This window comes from Palaemon carinicauda, chromosome 23 (genome assembly GCF_036898095.1).
Source record: "Palaemon carinicauda isolate YSFRI2023 chromosome 23, ASM3689809v2, whole genome shotgun sequence".
NCBI classification, from domain to species: Eukaryota; Metazoa; Arthropoda; class Malacostraca; order Decapoda; family Palaemonidae; genus Palaemon; species Palaemon carinicauda.
Genome location: NC_090747.1, coordinates 63703396 through 63724832, shown reverse-complemented (window position 1 = coordinate 63724832; position 21437 = coordinate 63703396). Strand labels below are relative to the sequence as shown.

General features: G+C 43.0%; 1 protein-coding gene across 1 annotated transcript in view; it reads right to left on the bottom strand.

The window, feature by feature from the left end:
• The window catches only part of LOC137617127 (suppressor APC domain-containing protein 2), a 41136-nt gene extending 20988 nt beyond the window's left edge, over positions 1-20148 (bottom strand). Inside the window, exons 1-5 of the mRNA XM_068346976.1 lie at positions 20009-20148; positions 14712-14847; positions 9877-10001; positions 7937-8086; positions 6493-6935 (exon numbers count right to left, since the gene is read on the bottom strand). Coding sequence (XP_068203077.1) covers positions 6493-6935; positions 7937-8086; positions 9877-10001; positions 14712-14832 — 839 coding nt within the window. The 5' untranslated portion in view covers positions 14833-14847; positions 20009-20148. The remainder of the gene's footprint in view (positions 1-6492; positions 6936-7936; positions 8087-9876; positions 10002-14711; positions 14848-20008) is intronic.
• Between the last annotated feature and the right edge of the window lie 1289 nt (positions 20149-21437).

Sequence of the window (21437 nt, the reverse complement as noted above, 5' to 3'; positions counted from 1 at the left end):
CTTGAGGGTAAGGTCCTTGAAGGAAGCTGACTGGAGAGGTTCGAACCTAGATGACATAAGGAACCTTAAGACTACGTCTAGGTTCCAGCCTGGAGTGGATAGACGACGCTCTTTAGACGTCTCAAAAGGCTTAAGAATGTCTTGAAGGTCCTTGTTGGAAGAAAGGTCCAAACCTCTGTGGCGGAGAACTGAAGCCAACATACTCCTATACCCTTTAATCGTAGGGGCTGAAAGGGATCTCTCATTCCTAAGATGTAGAAGGAAGTCAGCTATTTGGGTCACAGAGGTATTGGTAGAGGATATTGAATTGGCTCTACACCAGCTTCGGAAGACTTCCCACTTAGATTGGTAGACTCTACGAGTGGAAACCCTTCTTGCTCTGGCAATCGCACTGGCTGCCTCCTTCGAAAAGCCTCTAGCTCTAGCGAATCTTTCGACAGTCTGAAGGCAGTCAGCCGAAGAGCGTGGAGGTTTGGGTGCAACCTGTCTACGTGAGGTTGACGTAGAAGGTCCACTCTTAGAGGTAGAGTCCTGGGGATGTCGACTAGCCCTTGAAGTACCTCTGTGAACCATTCTCTTGCAGGCCAAAGGGGAGCAACCAGCGTCAGCCGTGTCCCTTCGTGCGAGATGAATTTCTGCAGAACTTTGTTTATTATCTTGAACGGTGGGAATGAGTAAAGGTCGAGATGGGACCAGTTCAGTAGAAAAGCATCCACATGAACTGCTGCAGGGTCTGGAACAGGGGAACAGTACAGCGGAAGTCTCTTGGTTATGGAGGTGGCAAACAGATCTATGGTAGGTTGACCCCACAAGGTCCAAAGTCTGTTGCACACACTCTTGTGGAGGGTCCATTCCGTGGGAATGACCTGATTCCTTCTGCTTAGGCGATCTGCTGAGACGTTCATATTGCCCTGAATGAACCTCGTGACCAGAGTGAGGTTTAGACCTCTTGACCAAATGAGGAGGTCCCTTGCGATCTCGAATAGGCTCCTCGAATGGGTCCCTCCTTGCTTGGAGATGTAAGCCAAGGCTGTGGTGTTGTCTGAGTTCACCTCCACCACTTTGCCTAGCAGGAGGGACTTGAAGTTCAGCAGGGCTAAATGAACTGCTAGTAGTTCCTTGCAGTTGATGTGGAGCAATCCCTGTTCCTCGTTCCACGTTCCCGAGCATTCCCGTCCGTTCAAGGTCGCACCCCAGCCCGAGTCCGATGCATCTGAATAGCCAACGATAGGCCCTCCCTGAGAAGGAGATTGTTCTTCCACCACAGAAGAGTGGTCTTCATCTCTTGGGTGATTGGGATAGAGACTGCTTCGAGAGTCGAACACTTGTCCCAATGAGCTGCAAGATGGAATTGAAGAGGGCGAAGGTGGAGTCTCCCTAGCTCGACGAACAGGGCCAGTGATGAAAGGGTCCCTGTGAGACTCATCCACTGTCTCACCGAGCAACTGCTCCTCTTCAGCATGCTCATGATGCACTCTAGGGCTTGGCTTATCCTGGGGGCCGATGGAAAAGCCCGAAAATCCTGACTCCGAATCTCCATTCCCAGGTACACAATGGATTGGGAGGGAATGAGCTGAGACTTTTCTATGTTGACTAACAGACCCAGTTGTCTGATTAAGTCCAAAGTCCAGTTGAGATTCTCCAGACAGCGACGACTCGTGGAGGCTCTCAACAGCCAGTCGTCTAAGTAGAGGGAGGCTCTGATGTCCGATAAGTGTAGGAATTTTGCTATATTCCTCATCAGATGAGTGAACACCATAGGAGCTGTGCTTAGGCCAAAACACAGGGCTTGGAATTGGTAGACAACCTTTCCAAAAACGAATCTCAGGAAAGGTTGGGAGTCTGGATGAATAGGAACGTGAAAGTAGGCATCTTTCAAGTCCAACGAGACCATCCAGTCCTCCTGTCTGACCGCTGCTAGGACCGACTTCGTCGTCTCCATCGTGAACGACTGCTTGGTGACATACGCGTTGAGCGCGCTGACGTCCAGCACCGGTCTCCAACCTCCTGTCTTCTTGGCCACAAGAAAGAGACGGTTGTAGAAGCCCGGGGATTGATGGTCCCGGACTATAACCACTGCCTTCTTCTGCACAAGTAGCGACACCTCCTGGTGCAATGCTAGCCTCTTGTCCTCTTCTTTGTAGTTGGGAGAGAGGTTGATGGGAGATGTGGTCAGAGGTGGTTTGAGGCAGAATGGAATCCTGTAACCGTCCCTCAGCCAACTGACAGACTGGGCGTCTGCACCTCTCTTCTCCCAGGCTCGCCAGAAGATCTTGAGTCTGGCTCCTACTGCTGTCTGGAGATGCGGAGAGTCAGTTTTTTCCTTTAGATGTCTTGGAGCCTTTCCTAGACTTGCTCCTGAAAGAGTCTGGACGGGAGCTTCCTCGGCTGGGGGCTCTACCACGAAAGGGCGGTATGAACCTCGTAGCAGGGGTATCAGCCACTGGGGAGCGATAAGTCTTGGGGACTGAGGTAGCAACCTTAGACTTACGAGCCGATGAGGCTACAAGATCGTGTGTGTCCTTTTGAATCAGGGCAGCAGACAAGTCCTTAACCAGCTCTTCGGGGAAGAGGAACTTCGAGAGCGGAGCAAAAAGGAGTTGTGACCTTTGACAAGGTGTAATGCTGGAGGAAAGGAAGGTACACAGCTGTTCCCTTTTCTTCAAAACCCCTGATACAAACATCGACGCAAGCTCACCAGATCCATCCCTAATGGCCTTATCCATGCAGGACATTAATAGCATGGCAGAATCCTTGTCCGCAGGAGAGGTCTTCTTGCTGAGGGCCCCCAGGCACCAGTCTAGAAAGTTGAACATCTCAAATGCTCTAAATACTCCCTTCAGTAAGTGATCAAGGTCTGAGAAGGTCCAGCAAACCTTAGAGCGCCTCATTGCAGTTCTCCGAGGCGAGTCTACCAGACTTGAGAAGTCAGCCTGGGCAGAGGCAGGTACTCCCAAGCCTGGTGCTTCTCCTGTGGCATACCAAACGCTCGCTTTCGAAGTGAGCTTAGTCGGAGGGAACATGAAAGAAGTTTTGCCAAGGTGTTGCTTAGTCTGCAGCCACTCCCCTAAGATCCTTAACGCTCTCTTAGAGGACCTTGCTAGGACTAGCTTAGTATAGGTGGACTTAGCTTGTTGTATGCCCAGCGAAAACTCAGATGGCGGAGAGCGGGGAATAGCAGAGACAAAGTGGTCTGGGTAAACCTCCCTAAGCAGAGCCAAGACCTTACGAAAGTCAATAGACTGTGGAGAAGGCTTGGATTCATCCACGTCTGACGAGGGATCCAGGTGTGCCGCCTCATCATCAGACGCCTCATCACCAGAGTGTAGCGAAGAGATCGGACAAGAATGCTGAACAGCAGAGTCAGAACGAGTAGGAACAATATTAGTGGTTTCCTCTTCAAGTAACTGTTGAGGGAAAACCTGAGGCTCAGACTGCAAAGGCTGAATAAAAGACGAAGCAGAATGAAGGCGCATGGGTGGAGGAGGCTGACTCCTAGCATGAGTGGTTGAACCCAAGGGTTGCGCTTGCTGAGCTGTTGGCGGAAGCGGAGTAGCAAGTTCCTGTTCCTGTGGTGTGAGCGGAGCGCGATGAGGTAGAGGCTGCGCAGAACAAGGTAAATGTCTCGCAAGCTGAGGCTCCTGAGGCGCAAGGCTAAGGTGTAGTGGTGCTTGCCTTGTGGAGGGTTGAGCTCGCTGCAGCGAGAGCTGAGGAGACTGACTCATGGACGGGAGAGGTTGTTGTACCTCAACCGAGTGTTGCACCACTGGTGGAGCAGCAAGTGGAGGCGGAGGAAGAGAGGTATAATCCTCCTGATCCCATTGTAAAGGTTGCCTTAAAGAAGGCGGAGGCTGAACACCACTGGGAACAGTAAACTCAGAACGAGGCTCAACATCGTACGCCTGGCAGGTGGTACTGCGATCAGGCGGAGCGAGCGCAGGCGGAGCGAGCGCAGGCGGAGGGAGTGTAGGCGGAGGCGGAGGCGCAACACTCTCAGCCCGACACTCACGCATCAAGTCCGAAAGCTGTGCTTGCATGGACTGTAGAAGAGTCCACTTGGGGTCGGCAGAAACTACAGTAGGCTGAGGTAAAGCCTTAACAGTCGAGCTCTGTTGTGGCAGAACCTTACTCCTCTTGGGCGGAGTGCAGTCGACAGATGACTGCGGCGAGTCAGAGCTGAGCCAATGACTGCAACCTGGCTGAGCACTCGCGGACTGGACTCTGCGTTTAAGTGGTCTCGAGACCTGAGACCAACGTTTCTTCCCTGACAGTTGATCAGCGGACGAGAAAAAGACGGGCTCAATCGTCTGCAGGTGGGAGTGACGGTCTTTGGAAGACACGCCCGCAACCACCGAGGATACTTCTGTGCGCCTAACAAGGCCTGCCGAACCCTTATGCCCTTCGACATTGCTTCTCCCCTGGGCTTGGGAGCTTGCAAGAGGTCCCGGACTGGGAGGACGACTGGCTCGCACAGAAGTATCCTCACGCACCACACTGGCACTGACACTAGCACTTGGCACTGCACTGACACTAGCACTCGTCACAGCACTGGCACTAATTCCACCCACTGCACTCTTGACCTTAAGTTCCTTGACTTCGGCCATCAGAGACTTATGATCACTTACCACTGACTCTACTTTATCGCCTAAGGCCTGAATAGCACGCAAAACAACAGACATATCAGGCGGAGGGCAAACAGTAGGTTCGGGGGTAGCCACTACAGGGGTAGGAAAAGGTAGGGGATCATGAGGTGAGGAAAAAAGTGAAGAGTGAGAAGAACTCCTCCTAACTCTACCTCTCTCTAACTTAGTTGAATATTTCAAAAGACGGACAAATTCCAGTTCCGAAAGTCCGGCGCATTCCTCACATCGATTTTCTAACTGACAGGGCCTGTCCCTACAGTCAGAACAAGCGGTGTGAGGATCTACCGAGGCCTTCGGAATACGCCTATTGCAAGACCTACATCGTCTATGGGAGGGGGCTTGCGAAATGTCAGACATCTTGAATCCAAAGAGTTAGCCAAAGGAAAATCAAGCAAAAGATCGTTAACCGTTAATCAGGACTATATAAAAGCTATCTAGCTAATATAAGAAGGTTTCCAGTAAAGCGACAGCCGAAATCTGAGAGAATACTTCACCAATTAGCCGTGAAAATACTCGAAGATCATAAGCGTATCCCAGAACGTCTTGCCGGAAGCACGACAGAGGAATAATTGAGGAGGTGTCAACAAGAAGTACTTGAGTACCTGGCCACAGGTGGCGCTGGTAAGTACACCCCCTTCTAGTATTGTGATAGCTGGCGTATCCCTCCATAGAATTCTGTCGGGCAACGGAGTTGACAGCTACATGATTATCGGGTAAGTTTAATATTGAAAAATAAAATATTTTAAAAAGAGTAACAACATTAAAATAAATATTCCCTATATAAACTACAAATACTTTAACAAAACAGGAGGAAGAGAAACCAAATAGAACAGTGTACCCGAGTGTACCCTCAAGCAAGAGAACTCTATATATGATAAATTTTGCACATTTATACATGTTTTTCATATTCAAACAAGCCATATAGTTTACTCCTTTAATATCTGGATTCTCTCTTATAACCCGGGATCAGCTTCCTGATCTAGGGTTCAATTCCCTGGCAGGCCAGAAGCTATTATCTTTGAGTTGATTCCGCCTTGGGTCTCTGATCCCAAGGTATAAGAGAGAATCCAGATATTAAGGGAGTCAAATATATGGCTTATTTGAATACATTATAAGTATGCTGTATATAAAGATTTAATTTCTTTCTATTCATTTTGCATGTTAGGATATAAGAGGGTGTTCTATTCCAGGTGTGACCAGATTATGGAATGATCTTCCTAATCAAGTATTTGAATCGGTGGAACTTCCAAAGTATAAACTTGAAGAAAATTATTTTATGTTGTTACTGTTCTTAATATATCTTAATTGTTCATTACTTCTCTAGCAGTTTATTCATTTCCTTATTTCCTTTTCTCACTGGGCTTTTTTCCCTGTTGGAGCCCTTGTGCTTATAGCATCTTGCTTTTCCAACTAGGGTTGTGGCTTAGCTAGTCATAATAATAATAACTAGAGGGGCACTCAATAGAGCGCAGACCTCCGCCGCAGCAGCTTATTTCTCAACCTTGACCTTTGACCTTAACATGTATAAATTGGCGTAGATTCTCATATACTCAAATATGAACCTATTCTCTGTGACAATGATGCCCAAACTTATGGCTGATTACTTGAATTGGACATTTCGCTTGATCTTCCAAAATTTAATCACTTACAGCTTTTGACATAACAGTTAATCCCTGAGTTTCATTACTCTACAATTAAAATTCTAACCAGGAAGCTGTTCACAAACAAACCAATACACAAATAGGGGGTAAAATATAACCTCTTTTCAACTTTGTTGGCAGAGGTAATAATAATACATGGTACATTTAAAAGTAAATACAGAAAAGGGAAAACTAAAAACCCATCTTACCTATCTCTGTGTGGCCGATCAGACCTCTCCAGATCCCACTTTCTGTCGGATCTCTCTCGCTCCAACGAATGAGTCGCGCGGACGTCGCTTGGGATCCTCCCGGCTTCTCCCACGTTACGATTCTCCATGTTGCGATCTAGGCTCTGAGTCCCTCGGTCCCTGTCCATGACACGAGGCGGCTTTGGCGGCCCGGCCATATTCCCCACAGACTTACTGTGGGACATGACTCCGAGGCCCATCTTGATGTCCGCTTTAGAGCCGTGAGATCGAAACTCAGACTGGTGGTAGTGTTGGTGCGCCGGGTGTTCCGAATGGGACACGACTTCATCCAAGTGCGGCATGGACATCGTGCGCTCCGCGCGGCTGTGGTGGGAGCCGCCCCCGCTGGCCTGACTGCAGGACGGCATGCTGGTGACCGCGCGTGTTAATTTGGGGTGGTGGTCCTGAAAATAGAATGGATTAATAAATTTTGTTCATGATATATATAGAATCTCTAAAAGTAAAGTGTTTCTCTTAACTATACAAACCAAGCTCCCTTATTGGGAGTAAGACTTTGGCTGTTTATACTCATAAGATGGTAAAAAAAAGGTTCCTGGCAGGTGGAGAGTAGGAAATATGTACTCTATATGAGATGTAACCAATATAAAATATTTCAAGATCATTTACAATGGCAAAATTGATCTGTCATGTATAAACTATGAAGAGAGATATGTCAGCCTTTTGAACATAAGAAAGATTTGAGGCTAGCTTAAAATTCTGAATTATTATAATAAAAAGTACAAAAGAATATCAATTTCTTTTTACTTAAATAACAGTATAGTATCAGACAAGACAAAATGTGAAATTTAATTTTATCAATGCAATGAAAAGAACAAATAATTATTTCTAGGAATTTATTTTTCTAATAAAGTTATCTTCAACTGTAATAAAGCGGGCAATCTGAAAAGCCGAATTCATCCTTCACCCATTCAATACACGTCTTTGAATTCAGTTACTGTTTCTTTCCCTCAACTACCAGTCCCTTGAACTTCCTCGACTTCCAAAACAGTTTTAAAGTTTGAAAGGCCGCTCAAGAATGGCAGAGGCAAGGGAAAGTGGCAATGCCCGAGCTAGGAGGACAATGCCCTAGAGACTGATCATATATACATATGATCAGCACCTAAACCCTTCTCCACTCAAGCTAGGACCCGGGAGGGCCAGGAAACAGCTGCTGACGACTCTGCAGGTAGACCTATAGGTTACCCGAACTCCCAATCTTAGCTCACAAGGATGGTGAAGCTGCAGACACTGCAAAAAACTATCGAGCTTCAGCGGGATTCGAATCTCAATCTGGCGATTGCCAGCAGGTTTCCTCGAGTCCCTTCCCTTAACGTCTATGCTGGATAAATAAATTGGCAAACTGTTAAGTGGTTCAGGTCTGGCGCAGAGGACAAAATGCACTTACTTGATCTAGAATAGGCGCTGAAGGAGGTCTACTCACAGGGGGCGGAGGAGGAGGGAGGCCCACGTTCGATCCCGATTGTTTGGGTGGAATGTTGAAGCCAAAATTATTGTTGGGTGTCCTGTCTTCCATCTTGTTCCGCAACAAACTGATCTGTCAAACCGGAGAAAAGTAGAACAAAAATAAGATCACCCTTGTTTGAGGGTACACTCGGTTACACTATTCTATTTTATTTCTCTCCCTCTTGCTTTTTTAAGTTTTTAAATCTTTATAAATGAAAGATCTAATTTAATTACGTTACTGTTAAAATATTTTATTTTAATTGATCATAAATTCTCTTGGGTTCTTTATTTCCTTATATGCTTTACTCACTTGGCTATGGGTTGTAGCTTATCATGAAATAATAACAGTAATAATAATAATAATGATTACAAGATGATTATTATTTTCCACTATAATGACACGTTAAACTAATTGCCAATTACTGTCTCGACACAGTACAAAATTTTTCACAACATTGCAATTTGCCTTCAAGTTCCATTTAGCAAACCCCACTGTAAGCAGAAGAAACGAAGAAACGTTCAGGAGATGGAATTGATGCAACGAGAGTAGCATCATCTGCATAGGCAACAAGCTCGTTTTCTAGACCATATTATGTGTGTGAGTACTAACACATGTATGTGAAGCCTAGCCCACCTAAATGAACGGTGGTCGGTAAAATTTCAATATTAGATTTTCTAAAACTTCAACTGAAAAAAACTGCATAATAACAATTTAGGATAATTACCAAATCAGTAAGCGAGAAAAGAAACTAAAATGCCCTTAGCCTAGTATCAACACTGCACTACAGTTTTCACAAATGAATTTTTCTTTAGAAATCATACTTGCTAATATCATGTTGCGTAAAAAGGCTACTCTGGGTACAATTCCTCTTCTACCAGCAATTCAGTTGAAGGGCACTGGATAACGATATCTTTAAAAAGTTATCCAATGTAGACTGGATTGCACGTTTCATCTTCTCACCATAAATAAGTAGAGGCGTCGTGAATTTCTCTCTCACAGTTTGTAAACCTCATATCTTCCGCCCCACTGTTATCCCTACATTAAGGGGTCGGTTGCCTGATGGGCCCTCTCCAATCCCTTCTATCAAAGGCATCCTCTTCCACCAAACTACTTCTCTCCATATCTTGCCATCTAATTCCCAACTGCTTGATCTTCTCTCACAGACAGGTTCCACCCAAGCCCTCCTCACTCGCTCCACATCATCCATCCTCTACACATGTACAGACCATCTCAGTCGTAACACTCTTATCACCTCTGTAATCTTCACTAAGCCTGCCATTCTTCTTATTTCATTTTCCAATCTCTCAAGCAATATACACAATCATCCCCAGCATTCTCATCTCTGTTCTCTCAAGATCTGCTTCCTCTTTTTGTCTTGAGAGCCTACAAGGTACCCATACAGTATAGGGCTTCTTAAAAATACTTTCATATTTTTATTATTCTAAAAACAAGTTCCCTTACATATGAATGAACTCTAAACACCTGCCTACTCAAAGTATATAATAGAACTTGAGACAAATGCGATGGAATTTTTAAACAAGGTCCTCAACTTACAAACTTAATGGGGTTCGAAATTTTGTTACATCTTATCCTAGCGTAGGCCTAACTTGACTCCCAACCCAATTTTCTACAACAAAAGTCAACAAATATCCGGTTATTGCAAATGTCGTTTTGCTTACAGTATTAAATTGTATAATATTGTTTGTTCCTCCAATAAGGACGACATGGCTACCTCACCCCAAATTAGATTATTCCTTTGTTAAAATCCCTTTTATTGAAAGAGTACGCAAATTTCTGATACAGCATCTGACACTTTCAATTTCAGTTGGATTCACATTTGTACCTTTAGGACACTCAAACAGACTACAGATTCATCCTACCTGCAGACCGGCGCAGAAGCGCTCAAACGACAAGTAGCCGTCCGGGGGCGTTACTTTGCGCAGGCTACCCAGCACACCTCTGGGCATACCTTGTGCTCCGTCATCTTGCCACCTGCGTTCGATTTCTGAAATTAACATAAAAAATCAAATTCTAAAGAGATTTGTTTTTCCTAACTATACAAACCTAATTTAATGTTGTTAATTATCTTCAGATGTTCCATTTTGATTGTTATTACTTCTCTATCAGTATATTTATTTCCTTGTTTCCTTTCCACTCAGGGCTATTTTTCCTTGTTGGAGCCTGTGACGAAGGAGGGAGAAGGGAGGATGTGTGAACTCAAAGGCAGGTTGGAAACGACTGAGTTATATATTAAGGAACACTCTTCTTTATATACAAAACGGCAAGGCAACAGGACATGGCATGTTCGAGGGACAGACAAAGTTCAGAGCAAAACCGGCGACATGATCATTCAGGTTCTTTTTAGTGCGAGGGAAGAGCGCAGATACAAGCATAATATATACAATAGGAATTATGTACAATTGTGTGACACACGGTTGGTACATGGCTCCCCCTCTAAAAATGACATACTGAACATGTTAAATAAGTGCCCTGAATCTGGAGAGGTAATAGTAACAACTGCGCCGATGAGCACCAGTGAGTGGCTGTAGAAGTCGTTGGTTGGGGTGCGAGCAAGTGGTGGATGATGGTTGGCTGTGTTGCCGCTCCGGCTCGTCACGGGGTAGGCGAGTGTGTCCTACGGCATTCATAGGCGTGTGTGTCCTACGGCATTCATAGGCGAGTGTGTCCTACGGCATTCATAGGCGAGTGTGTCCTACGGCATTCATAGGCGAGTGTGTCCTACGGCATTCATGGCAGCTTCGGTTGAAGTTGAATAGATGTCCTCTTCGTCACGAGTGGAGGCGTTGATGGAGGTTTGAAAGTCATGAAGTGGGTTCACATCACGAGGAGAGCCGTCCGCGGCAGGTTGCAGGCGAGTGATACTGGTCATTTTCCCGAGGGTGAGCGAAGCCCTTTGATCCCCCAACGGTTGTTGAGAGAGCTGAAAAGGCGTTGCTATACGGGCGGCTGGCGACGGCGAGTACTGGTGCAGAAGGTATGCGTTGACGGCGTCATAGTAACGGTGAGAGGCGGAGGGGGGATGGGGAGGCGGGAGGAGCGAGTCACTCCGGGGTCACCAATGTGACGGGCCGAGAGAGGACACATCCTCCCTTCTTCCTCCTTCGTCACATTGGTGACCCCGGAGTGACCCACCAATGTGACGAAGGAGGGAGAAGGGAGGATGTGTGAACTCAAAGGCAGGTTGGAAACGACTGAGTTATATATTAAGGAACACTCTTCTTTATATACAAAACGGCAAGGCAACAGGACATGGCATGTTCGAGGGACAGACAAAGTTCAGAGCAAAACCGGCGACATGATCATTCAGGTTCTTTTTAGTGCGAGGGAAGAGCGCAGATACAAGCATAATATATACAATAGGAATTATGTACAATTGTGTGACACACGGTTGGTACAAGCCCTTGGGCTTATAGCATCATGCTTTTCCAACCAAGGTTATAGCTCAGCTAATAATAATGATAATAATAATAATGAAGATTTAAAATCGGTTGTTCATTTTTATATTATTATTACTTGCTAAGCTAACACCTTAGTTTGAAAAACAGAATATTATAAGCACAAAGGCTCCAATGGGGTAAATAGCCCAGTGAGGAAATGAAATAAGGAAACAGATAGAATAGGATCCCGAGTGTATCCTCAAGCAAGAGAGCACTACCCCAAGACAGTGGAAGACCATGGTACAGAGGCTATGGCCCTACACAAGACTAGAGAACAATGGTTTAATTTTGAAGTTTCCTTCTAAAAGAGCTACTTATCACCGTTGAAGAGTCTCTTCTACCCTTACCCAGAGAAAAGTAGCCACTGAATAATTGATGTTGCCAGGTGTATGAGGAACGAGAAGAAATTTGTAAAGAATAGGCCAGTCTATTCTGTGTATGTGTAAGCAAAGGAAAAATGTGTCGTAACCAGAGAGAGGGATCCAAAGTAGTATTACCTGGCCAGTCAAAAGGACCCAATAATTCTCACGTGACAGTATCTCAACGGGTGGCTGGTGCCTTATCCAACCTACAACCTAAAAGGTATCAGTAGTTATTGATGTGTAGCAGGAGAAACCTTACTCCATGCCAGCTCTCTGAGTAGACCCTTTGCAAAGTGGATGCAGTAGGAAGTACTTTTAGAAATTGTGATTTGTTCATACACAAATACAAACGTCTTTTAATAGGAAATGTCAAACACTAGGACCTTAGGATGAGCAAGTGTGTCAGCTCAAATCCACCTGCTATGACCTGAAATTGCTCTAGGGAAGTCGTATGTGATGGCCTATTGGAAATGTCCCTGCCTGGGGTTCAAGCCCCGCTCAAGCTTGATAGTTTGTTGTAGTGTCTGCAACCTCACCATCCTTGTGAGCTAAGGATGGGGAGTTTAGGGGAGCCTATAGGACTACCTGCTAAGTTTTCAGCCGCCATCGCCTGGCCTTCCCTGGTCCTAGCTTGGGGGGGGAAAACGGGCTTGGCCACTCATCATGCGTATATATGGTCTGTTTCTAGGGCTTCGTCCTGCTAGCTACGACCCTGTCACTGTCTCTTAATTAGCAGCAGTAGGGGATTCAGCATTATGAAGCTTCATCAGTGGTGGATAACGGGGGAGGGTGGGCTGTGGCACCCTAGCAGTACCAGCTTTTAACTTTAAAAGAGGTATGGAGGAATCTACAACCCAAGGGATATGATGTCTTCAGCTTAAAAGTTAAAATATAGTGATGAGTTTACACTTCTATCCTTTATAAGCCTAGTCAGAAGGACGGGGGAAAGCACTTCTATCTTCACTTGAAATAGAATAGTTACTCAATATGGTAGCTCACCAAGATCGAGATCCTTGTCGAGCCAAGTTCCTCAGGCCGAAGACTTGCGCATCTGCTTTGTCTACTGCCTCCCTGGCCAGCTTTAATTTAACCAGGGCAGTTCCAGAGCAGGTTTTGACACCCGTAGGGTGCCTAAAAGCTTTTCAATGAGACTTCCTTCCCTTCCTCGGTGCTCTGGTTGGTTCCCCCAGGACGTTAACTTCACTAATGACAACCAACACTTTCCCCCAAAGGTTGATTCACACTCACTCTTCTGCCTACTAGGGGACGGAGCCTGAGCCAGGAGCCAAAAAGCTGATGTAGTCTCTTGGAAGTGGAGAAGTCATCCCCTTTTGGAGAAGGGTGGAGAGATCTTGAGGTTTTCCTCTATGGTCCTAGTACTGTACAAAGCCTCGATGATACTCAGGAGACTTATCCAAGTCTCTTCCCCGCCTCCAAGCTCCTTTTGTTATCATGCAAGCCTTGGGTGATGAGGCAAAGGCTTGTACCTCCGAAGGGCTAACACGTTTATGTTGGAGCCCAACGGAATGAAGTGTCTTTGGGTTACCTCAACCACTCTATTGAAAATCTAGAGAGCTAATCAGAGATAGGGGAGTCTATATCCACACTGGACCCCTTTAGTGTTGTGGCAATAGAGTCCCATTCGAGCTTGATAATGTCTTGTAGTGTCTGCAACCTCACCAGCAAGGGATGGGCAGTTTCAGGGAACCTATAGATCTACCTCCTGAATTATCATCAGCCATTTTCTGGCTTACCCTGGTCCTAACTTGGGTGGAGAGGAGAACTAGGGTGCTGATCATAAGTATATATAGTCAACCTCTAGGATTTTGTCCTGTCCCTTACCTCTCCCATTCATGAGCAGCGTTTAAACTAGCACACAACAATCAAATAATGAAGTCTGAAAATAATGAAAAAAAAAGACAAGTTTGTAACATCGAGCATATGTGTGTGCGACTCGGCAGTCAAAGCGGCTACTCAATGAGCTGGCAGGAGCCGGGGCTACTACGCTATCCGCCAGTAACAACCAACACCTCGTTATAAATTTTGACAGCCAATTTTCCAGTTTTGCTGTACTTGTGTAGGAATAGACAGCACAATATCAGCTGCTAAAGGAGGGAGAAATGAATCTCACTTCTATAGTTACACAAACTACTATACATTATACAGAAAAAATATTAAGTCATTTTAACTTTTCTTAAAAAACATAAGAATCCTAATAGAATGAGAGAAAGTCATCATCCTACAAACTTGATAGGTTCTAAGAAGCTGTTGATAACCCTTTTACCCCCAGGCTATTTGGAAATTTCCAACCCTTAACCCCCAGGGGGTTATTTTTTCCCCAGCACATTTTGCAGTATATTTTTTTAAAATTGCTCTAACAGCCTTAATTTTTGTCATAGAGAGGTCAGGTTGGTCTCATTCTCTTGGAAAATGCCTGAATTTTTTCAAAAAAATTATCAAAAATATGAAAAAAAAAATATTTTATAGCATTTTTTTGCAAGGACGTACCAGTACATCCATGGGGGTAAAGGGATGGCATTTGTGAAACATACCAGTACGTCCTTTGGGGGTAAAAGGGTTAAGTCCAATTTTGATACATTTTGGCCAAGGGTAGAACTACCCTGAATCCCATGCCTATGACTCCCAGCTACAAAAGTCAACAGATAGTCGTGTTCCATATGAAATAGATATCAGGTTATTACAAATGTTGTTTTGCTTACTATATTAGATTATATAATATTGTGTTATTACAGCACGTCTTTATCTTTTTGTTATTTTCCGTTGGATTTGTGTTTGTACCTCCGAATATTAGCAAGACGCGACCCCTCTACTGTATGCTCATTCCTAAAACAACAACGACTCCTCCCAGTCACGCAGTTCTGGCAAGACACTCACCTGAAAACTTGACGTAGCCAGTTCTCTGGTCGTCCATGATATCGAAGAGGGTCCGCATGGCATTCACGAATGGCTTTGGCAAGCCGTCCAGAGTGTTGGAAGAATGATGTGTGGCAGTCATGATGAATGTAATAATCTGGAATAATAGACCAAAAGATGTTTATTATTATTAAAGGTAAAATGCTACAAACCAATATTATTTTCTTAGCTATAGTCCTTGTATGAAAAGCATACTCCCTACCTTATATTATGTAAGGGAAAATTGATTGATTGATTTAAAGTTTTCAGGCATCCTGACATCTTAATCTGAGTGCAAAGGATATCCATATTAGGGAAGATCTGAGTGCAAAGGATACTCCATATTAGGGGGGGGGGAAGATCTGAGTGCAAAGGATACTCCATATTAGGGGGGGGGAAGATCTGAGTGCAAAGGATACTCCATATTAGGGGGGGGGGAAGATCTGAGTGCAAAGGATACTCCATATTAGGAGGAAAGATCGGAGTCCAAAGGATACTCCATATTAGGGGGAAAGATCTGAGTGCAAAGGATACTCCATATTAGGGGGGGGGGAAGATCTGAGTGCAAAGGATACTCCATATTAGGAGGAAAGATCTGAGTCCAAAGGATACTCCATATTAGGGGAAAGATCTGATTGCAAAGTATACTCCATATTAGGGGGAAAGATCTGAGTGCAAAGGATACTCCGTATTAGGGGGAAAGATCCGAGTCCAAAGGATACTCCATATTAGGGGGGGAGATCTGAGTGCAAAGGATACTCTGTATTAGGGGAAAAGATCTGAGTCCAAAGGATACTCCAAATTAGGGGGGGAAGATCTGAGTGCAAAGGATACTCCATATTAGGAGGAAAGATCTGAGTGCAAAGGATACTCCATATTAGGGGGAAAGATCTGAGTGCAAAGGATACTCCATATTAGGGGGAAAGATCTGAGTGCAAAGGATACTCCATATTAGGGGGAAAGATCTGAGTGCAAAGGATACTCCATATTAGGGGGGGGAAGATCTGAGTGCAAAGGATACTCCATATTAGGGGGGGGGGGAAGATCTGAGTGCAAAGGATACTCCATATTAGGGGAAGATCTGAGTGCAAAGGATACTCCATATTAGGGGAAGATCTTAGTGCAAAGGATACTCCATATTAGGAGGAAAGATCTGAGTCCAAAGGATACTCCATATTAGGGGGGGGGGGAGATCTGAGTGCAAAGGATACTCCATATTAGGGGGGGGGGAGATCTGAGTGCAAAGGATACTCCATATTAGGGGGGGGAAGATCTGAGTGCAAAGGATACTCTATATTAGGGGAAGATCTGAGTGCAAAGGATACTCTATATTAGGGGAAGATCTGAGTGCAAAGGATACTCTATATTAGGGGAAGATATGAGTGCACAGGATACTCCATATTAGGGGAAGATCTGAGCGCAAAGGATACTCCTTATTAGGGGAAGATCTGAGTGCAAAGGATACTCTATACTAGAGGAAGATCTGAGTGCAAAGGATACTCTATATTAGGGGAAGATATGAGTGCACAGGATACTCCATATTAGGGGAAGATCTGAGCGCTAAGGGTACTCCTTATTAGGGGAAGCTCTGTGTGCAAAGGATACTCCATATTAGGGGGAAAGATCTGAGTGCAAAGGATACTCCATACTAGGGGAAGATCTGAGTGCAAAGGATACTCCATACTAGGGGAAGATCTGAGTGCAAAGGATACTCCATATTAGGGGGAAAGATCCGAGTGCAAAGGATACTCCTTATTAGGGGAAGATCTGAGTGCAAAGGATACTCCATACTAGGGGAAGATCTGAGCGCAAAGGATACTCCATACTAGGGGAAGATCTGAGTGCAAAGGATACTCCATACTAGGGGAAGATCTGAGTGCAAAGGATACTCCATACTAGGGGAAGATCTGAGTGCAAAGGATACTCCATATTAGGGGGAAAGATCCAAGTGCAAAGGATACTCCATATTAGGGGAAGATCTGAGCGCAAAGGATACTCCTTATTAGGGAAAGATCTGAGTGCAAAGGATACTCCATAATGGGGGGGAGATCTGAGTCCAAAGGGTACTCTATATTAGGCGGGGGGAAGATCTGAGTGCAAAGGATACTCCATATTATGATCTCATACAGCCAGAGAGGAATTTCAAGATTGAGGAAAGGAAGTCAGAGCAGAGGTAGAGTGCAAGAGACCGAAGAAATAACTACAATGAAAGGTAGTAAAGTCCTACCGGATTTTATATCTATTCAAATTGAGTCAGTTGGTGAAGACCAGACAAGATAACAATATTCAAAACATGACAAAACTAGAGAGACACTCGGCAGAGCGCAGACCTCTTCCCTGGCAGCTTATTTCTCGACCTTGACCTTCGGCCTTAACATGTAATAATTGGCGTGAACCAAGTTTGAAGTCTCTGTGACAACTATGTCCGTACTTGTGGCTGATTACGTGAGTTGGACATTTTGCTTGACTGCGACAATTGACATTGACCTTCCATAATTTAATAATTTCCAGCATATTACATAAAAGTTAATCCCGGCGTTTCATTACTCTACGATTAAAATTGTGGCCAGGAAGTTCTTCGCAAACAAAGAAACTGCTTGTACGGACAGTTTGTAGAGGGTTCTGTTCACACCAAATCTCATTAGGGAGAAATCTGGCAGAAAATTGTGATCGCCATCAACAGTATGGTAACATATCATCTTCAGGGTTAGACGGGAAATGAGGTCTTCTCATCGCTCTTGCTTCAGCACCCGAATCTGTATATGAATTTTAATCACTCGCCTTCAGTATTTATCTAAATATGAGTTCTCGTCACTCTTTAGCCTTCACTATTCTGAATATGAGATTACACCCTTTGTCTTTACGACTTGTCTGAATATCAGTTCTCGTCATTCTTTGGCCCTCAGTAAAGTACTTCGTCTGAATACGAGATCTCACCACTTTTGTCTTCAGTAATATCCTGAATTCTCATCTGCTCTTCACATAACAGTTCAAAATCCCTGCAAGTTTCATTACAGTACTCTATGATTAAATTGTGGCCGTATGGTTGATGACCAGAATTGGAACTTTTTCTTGACCTTAGATTCGACTGCTACTGTATAGGGGGATAACTGTAATTAAGAATAAAATGGCTACTAGGATTGAGAATGTTTGGAAATGAGATAAAAAGGCATAACACAGTTGGACAGAAAAACGATATACAATATCATTATTACTAGCAAGCTACAACCCTAGTTGGAAAGAAGATGCTATAAACCCAAGGGCTCCAATACAGGAAAATAGCCCAGTGAGGAAAGGAAATTAATAAATGATGAGAACAAATTAACAATAAATCATTCTAAAAAATGTAACAATGTCAAAACAAATATTCCATATATAAACTATAAAAATACTTATGTCAGCCTGTTCAACATAAAAACATTTGCTGCAAGTTTGAACTTTTGAAGTTCAACTGATTCAACTACTGTATATGGAAGCAACATGAGGAAGACACGTAGAAAGATGCCGGAGAACATTGAAAATGGGGATAGACAAAGATCTGGAAAAAGTTAAAAAAACCGTCAGGCCATACACAAGTGGGGGAAAATTATTTCACGCCTGAAATTGTGAAAGGAAGAGAAGATATAAAGACGTTTATGATGATGATATTCCCATGAAGATTAAATCTAAGAGTTTGGGCCCTAAGCCAAGTACTGATGTAGGTAATTGTTTACAACACCACGCTCGCCATTTACTCCAAAATAATGCAATCCTTCAGTTCTCATCTTCTTGCACAGTAATTAGGTGGTTATTTAAATTCTGGGAAAGCAATAATTAGCAGGATATGTTGAGAAAGGGGGAAGGGGTTTTAAAAATTAAATAGCTCGGTTTCCTCACTAAACGACTTGGAACTGACATGTCAACATCGTCAACCAAAAAGAATTCGTGATGCCAGCGTACATTTGATATACTGTATATTCAAAATATACTTGATAAAAAATTGAGTGATTACTCAGAAGTGTCACTATACACTTATGAGTAATTAACCCATTTTTAATTAAGTATATTTTTGAATATACAGTATAAAAATGTACGCTGACATCACGAACTTCTATTTGCTTGACTATGTTGACATGTCAGTTCCAAGTCGTTTGGTGAGGAAACCGAGCTATTTCCTTTTTATAAACCCTTCCCCCTCCTCAACATATCTTGCTAATTATTGTTTTCCCAGAATTTAAATAACCACCTAATTATTGTGCAAGAAGATGAGAACTGAAGGATTGCATTATTTTGGAGTAAATGGCGAGCGTGGTGTTGTAAACAATTACCCTGATGTTAAGTGGGCATTCAGCATTCATATATAGCTATAGACGAAAACTTGCGCTTAAGATACGAATTAAAAGTCGGTAAAGTTAGAAGGAAAAAAGGGTGTCAGAAAAGCGCGATTGTTGAAGGGTTTACAGCGAGCGCAGCTTGGGGTCAAATGAACAGTACATATAATGTATTTGACAATAATAAGGTCTTAACAGGATTTATGTAAAACCAATGAGGTATCTTAAACACTTCAAAATTTTCTAATTAACTTTGGCAGATAAATTGGTAAAGTTTTACTGTATTACAGATTCTGATTTCGAACAGAAAATATATGTTTTGCTGTAGAAAATAACGTGATTTGACCGAATTTGACCTTCATTTCAACCACAAACAAACAGAACCACCAATTCGACTAACCTTAAGTAGCTGAACTGGTTGCTGTTTTTACGGATGAAATGAAGGTGAAAACCAGTTAAATCAAGTTATTTTCTACAGGAAAAGTTAAAGTTTTACTGTATTACAGATTATGATTTCGAACTGAAAATATATGTATTCCTGTAATAAAAACAGTAAAATAATACCGATAAAATACCACCAGTAATCCTGTTCAGTTTTAAAGCCTAAGCCTAACCTCGCATCCCATTCTACAGTAACCTTAGTTTAGGCACACTCCAACCTTACAGAATATCGCCTACCGTTGGCCTAACAAGATATAAATTCCGTTTATTAAACATATAATTATATAAATCACGACAGACACTTTCGCGTCTTAGAGTTAACACATTAGAAAGCGAGCCAGTCCAAAGTGAGAGTGCTATTTATATCCTCAGGCGAGCAAGTGTACTAAAAAAAAAACTTTCCTTTCGTTGAAGTCTCCTCATTACAAAGAGTATTTTTACTCAAATTGGACGAAAATAATTCTTATCTTCACTTCTTCGTGTCCCTTATAAACTATTATAACCCCATTCCACCTATTTTCAACTCACCTGAGAGAAAATAAGCCGGAGAGAAGAGAAGTATAGAAAAATTCACATTTCTGGCACACCTGTTGAGCGTGTGAGCGACCTGTCCGAGCGGATGCAAGGTGTAAACAAAGCTTAAATGCAGGTCAGCCAATCATGAGCCAGTATATGTGTGACGTCACGAAACAGCTTCCTGAGCTTAGCCAATCATGAGTCGGGATGTTAGTGACGTCACGAAACAGCTTCCTGAGCTTAGCCAATCATGAGTCGGGATGTTAGTGACGTCACGGTACAGCTTCCCACGCTTTGAAGCTCTTTAAATTCTTGGTTTATCGCCGTCAATTTCATTGTGTGGTATTTTTGTTTTAAAAACTGGAATTTATTCAGTGTTATAACTCAATGAAAGTCATTAACTAATAAATGTTGATAATGAAATGTTGATGATTACTCAGTACGGAAAACAATGAGCTTTTTTTATCTAGTGAATTGAGCGTCATTATCAAACTACATCTTTTGGTAGGGTGTCTCATAACTTGAAAAAATATATTATCCATATTTTCTAAAATTCGGAAAATATATTAATTACTAATTTTCTCCTGATTTCATTGATAAAATTTTTCAATCTGGTTAATGTTTGAATAGAAATATCCAAATGTATAAGTACAGGTTGAAACAAGGAGTTATGAACATTAAAAAAATAATAATTTACAAAATACGTGAATTTAATTAGTAATGTAAAACAAACACAGAAAAATACATAGGCCAATATTGTAATGCATTCTAACCACTAATAAGTCTATGATATAATTATTATGTCAAATTAGAATTTAATGGCGGAACGAAGTTGATATAGACATATATTGTGGGCCCACTAAATTTAATATATCTATAAGAACAAATATGAGTTAACGTATTATTATTATTATTATTATTATTATTATTATTATTATTATTATTATTATTATTATTATTATTATTATTACTTGTTAAGCTATAACCCTAGTTGGAAAAGCTGGATGCGATAAGCCCAGGGGCCCCAAGAGGGAAAATAGCTCAGTGAGGAAAGGAAAAAATAAAATATTTTAAGAATGAACTAATTGACCAACGGTGACAGAGATTAATATCTAGACCAGGCGTAAGCCAAATCTAGCAATTGCAAAGCTTGTGATTTGAAATTGGAGAGAGAGAGAGAGAGAGAGAGAGAGAGAGAGAGAGAGAGAGAGAGAGAGAGAGAGAGAGAGAGAGAGAGAGAGAGAGAGAGAGAGAGAGAGAGAGAGCCTTACCTTACCTTATTGCCTTATTTTTTGTTTGGGTTCCCCCAGGTCCCTCAGTGTGAGGCACCTCGTATATCCCCCAGAGAGTTGCTAATGCATCTTCCGGTGTATTTTGCATCTTCCAGTCTTGGATGGTCTGGGATGCATCTTAGGTATTTATCAGGATGCATCTTAGGTAG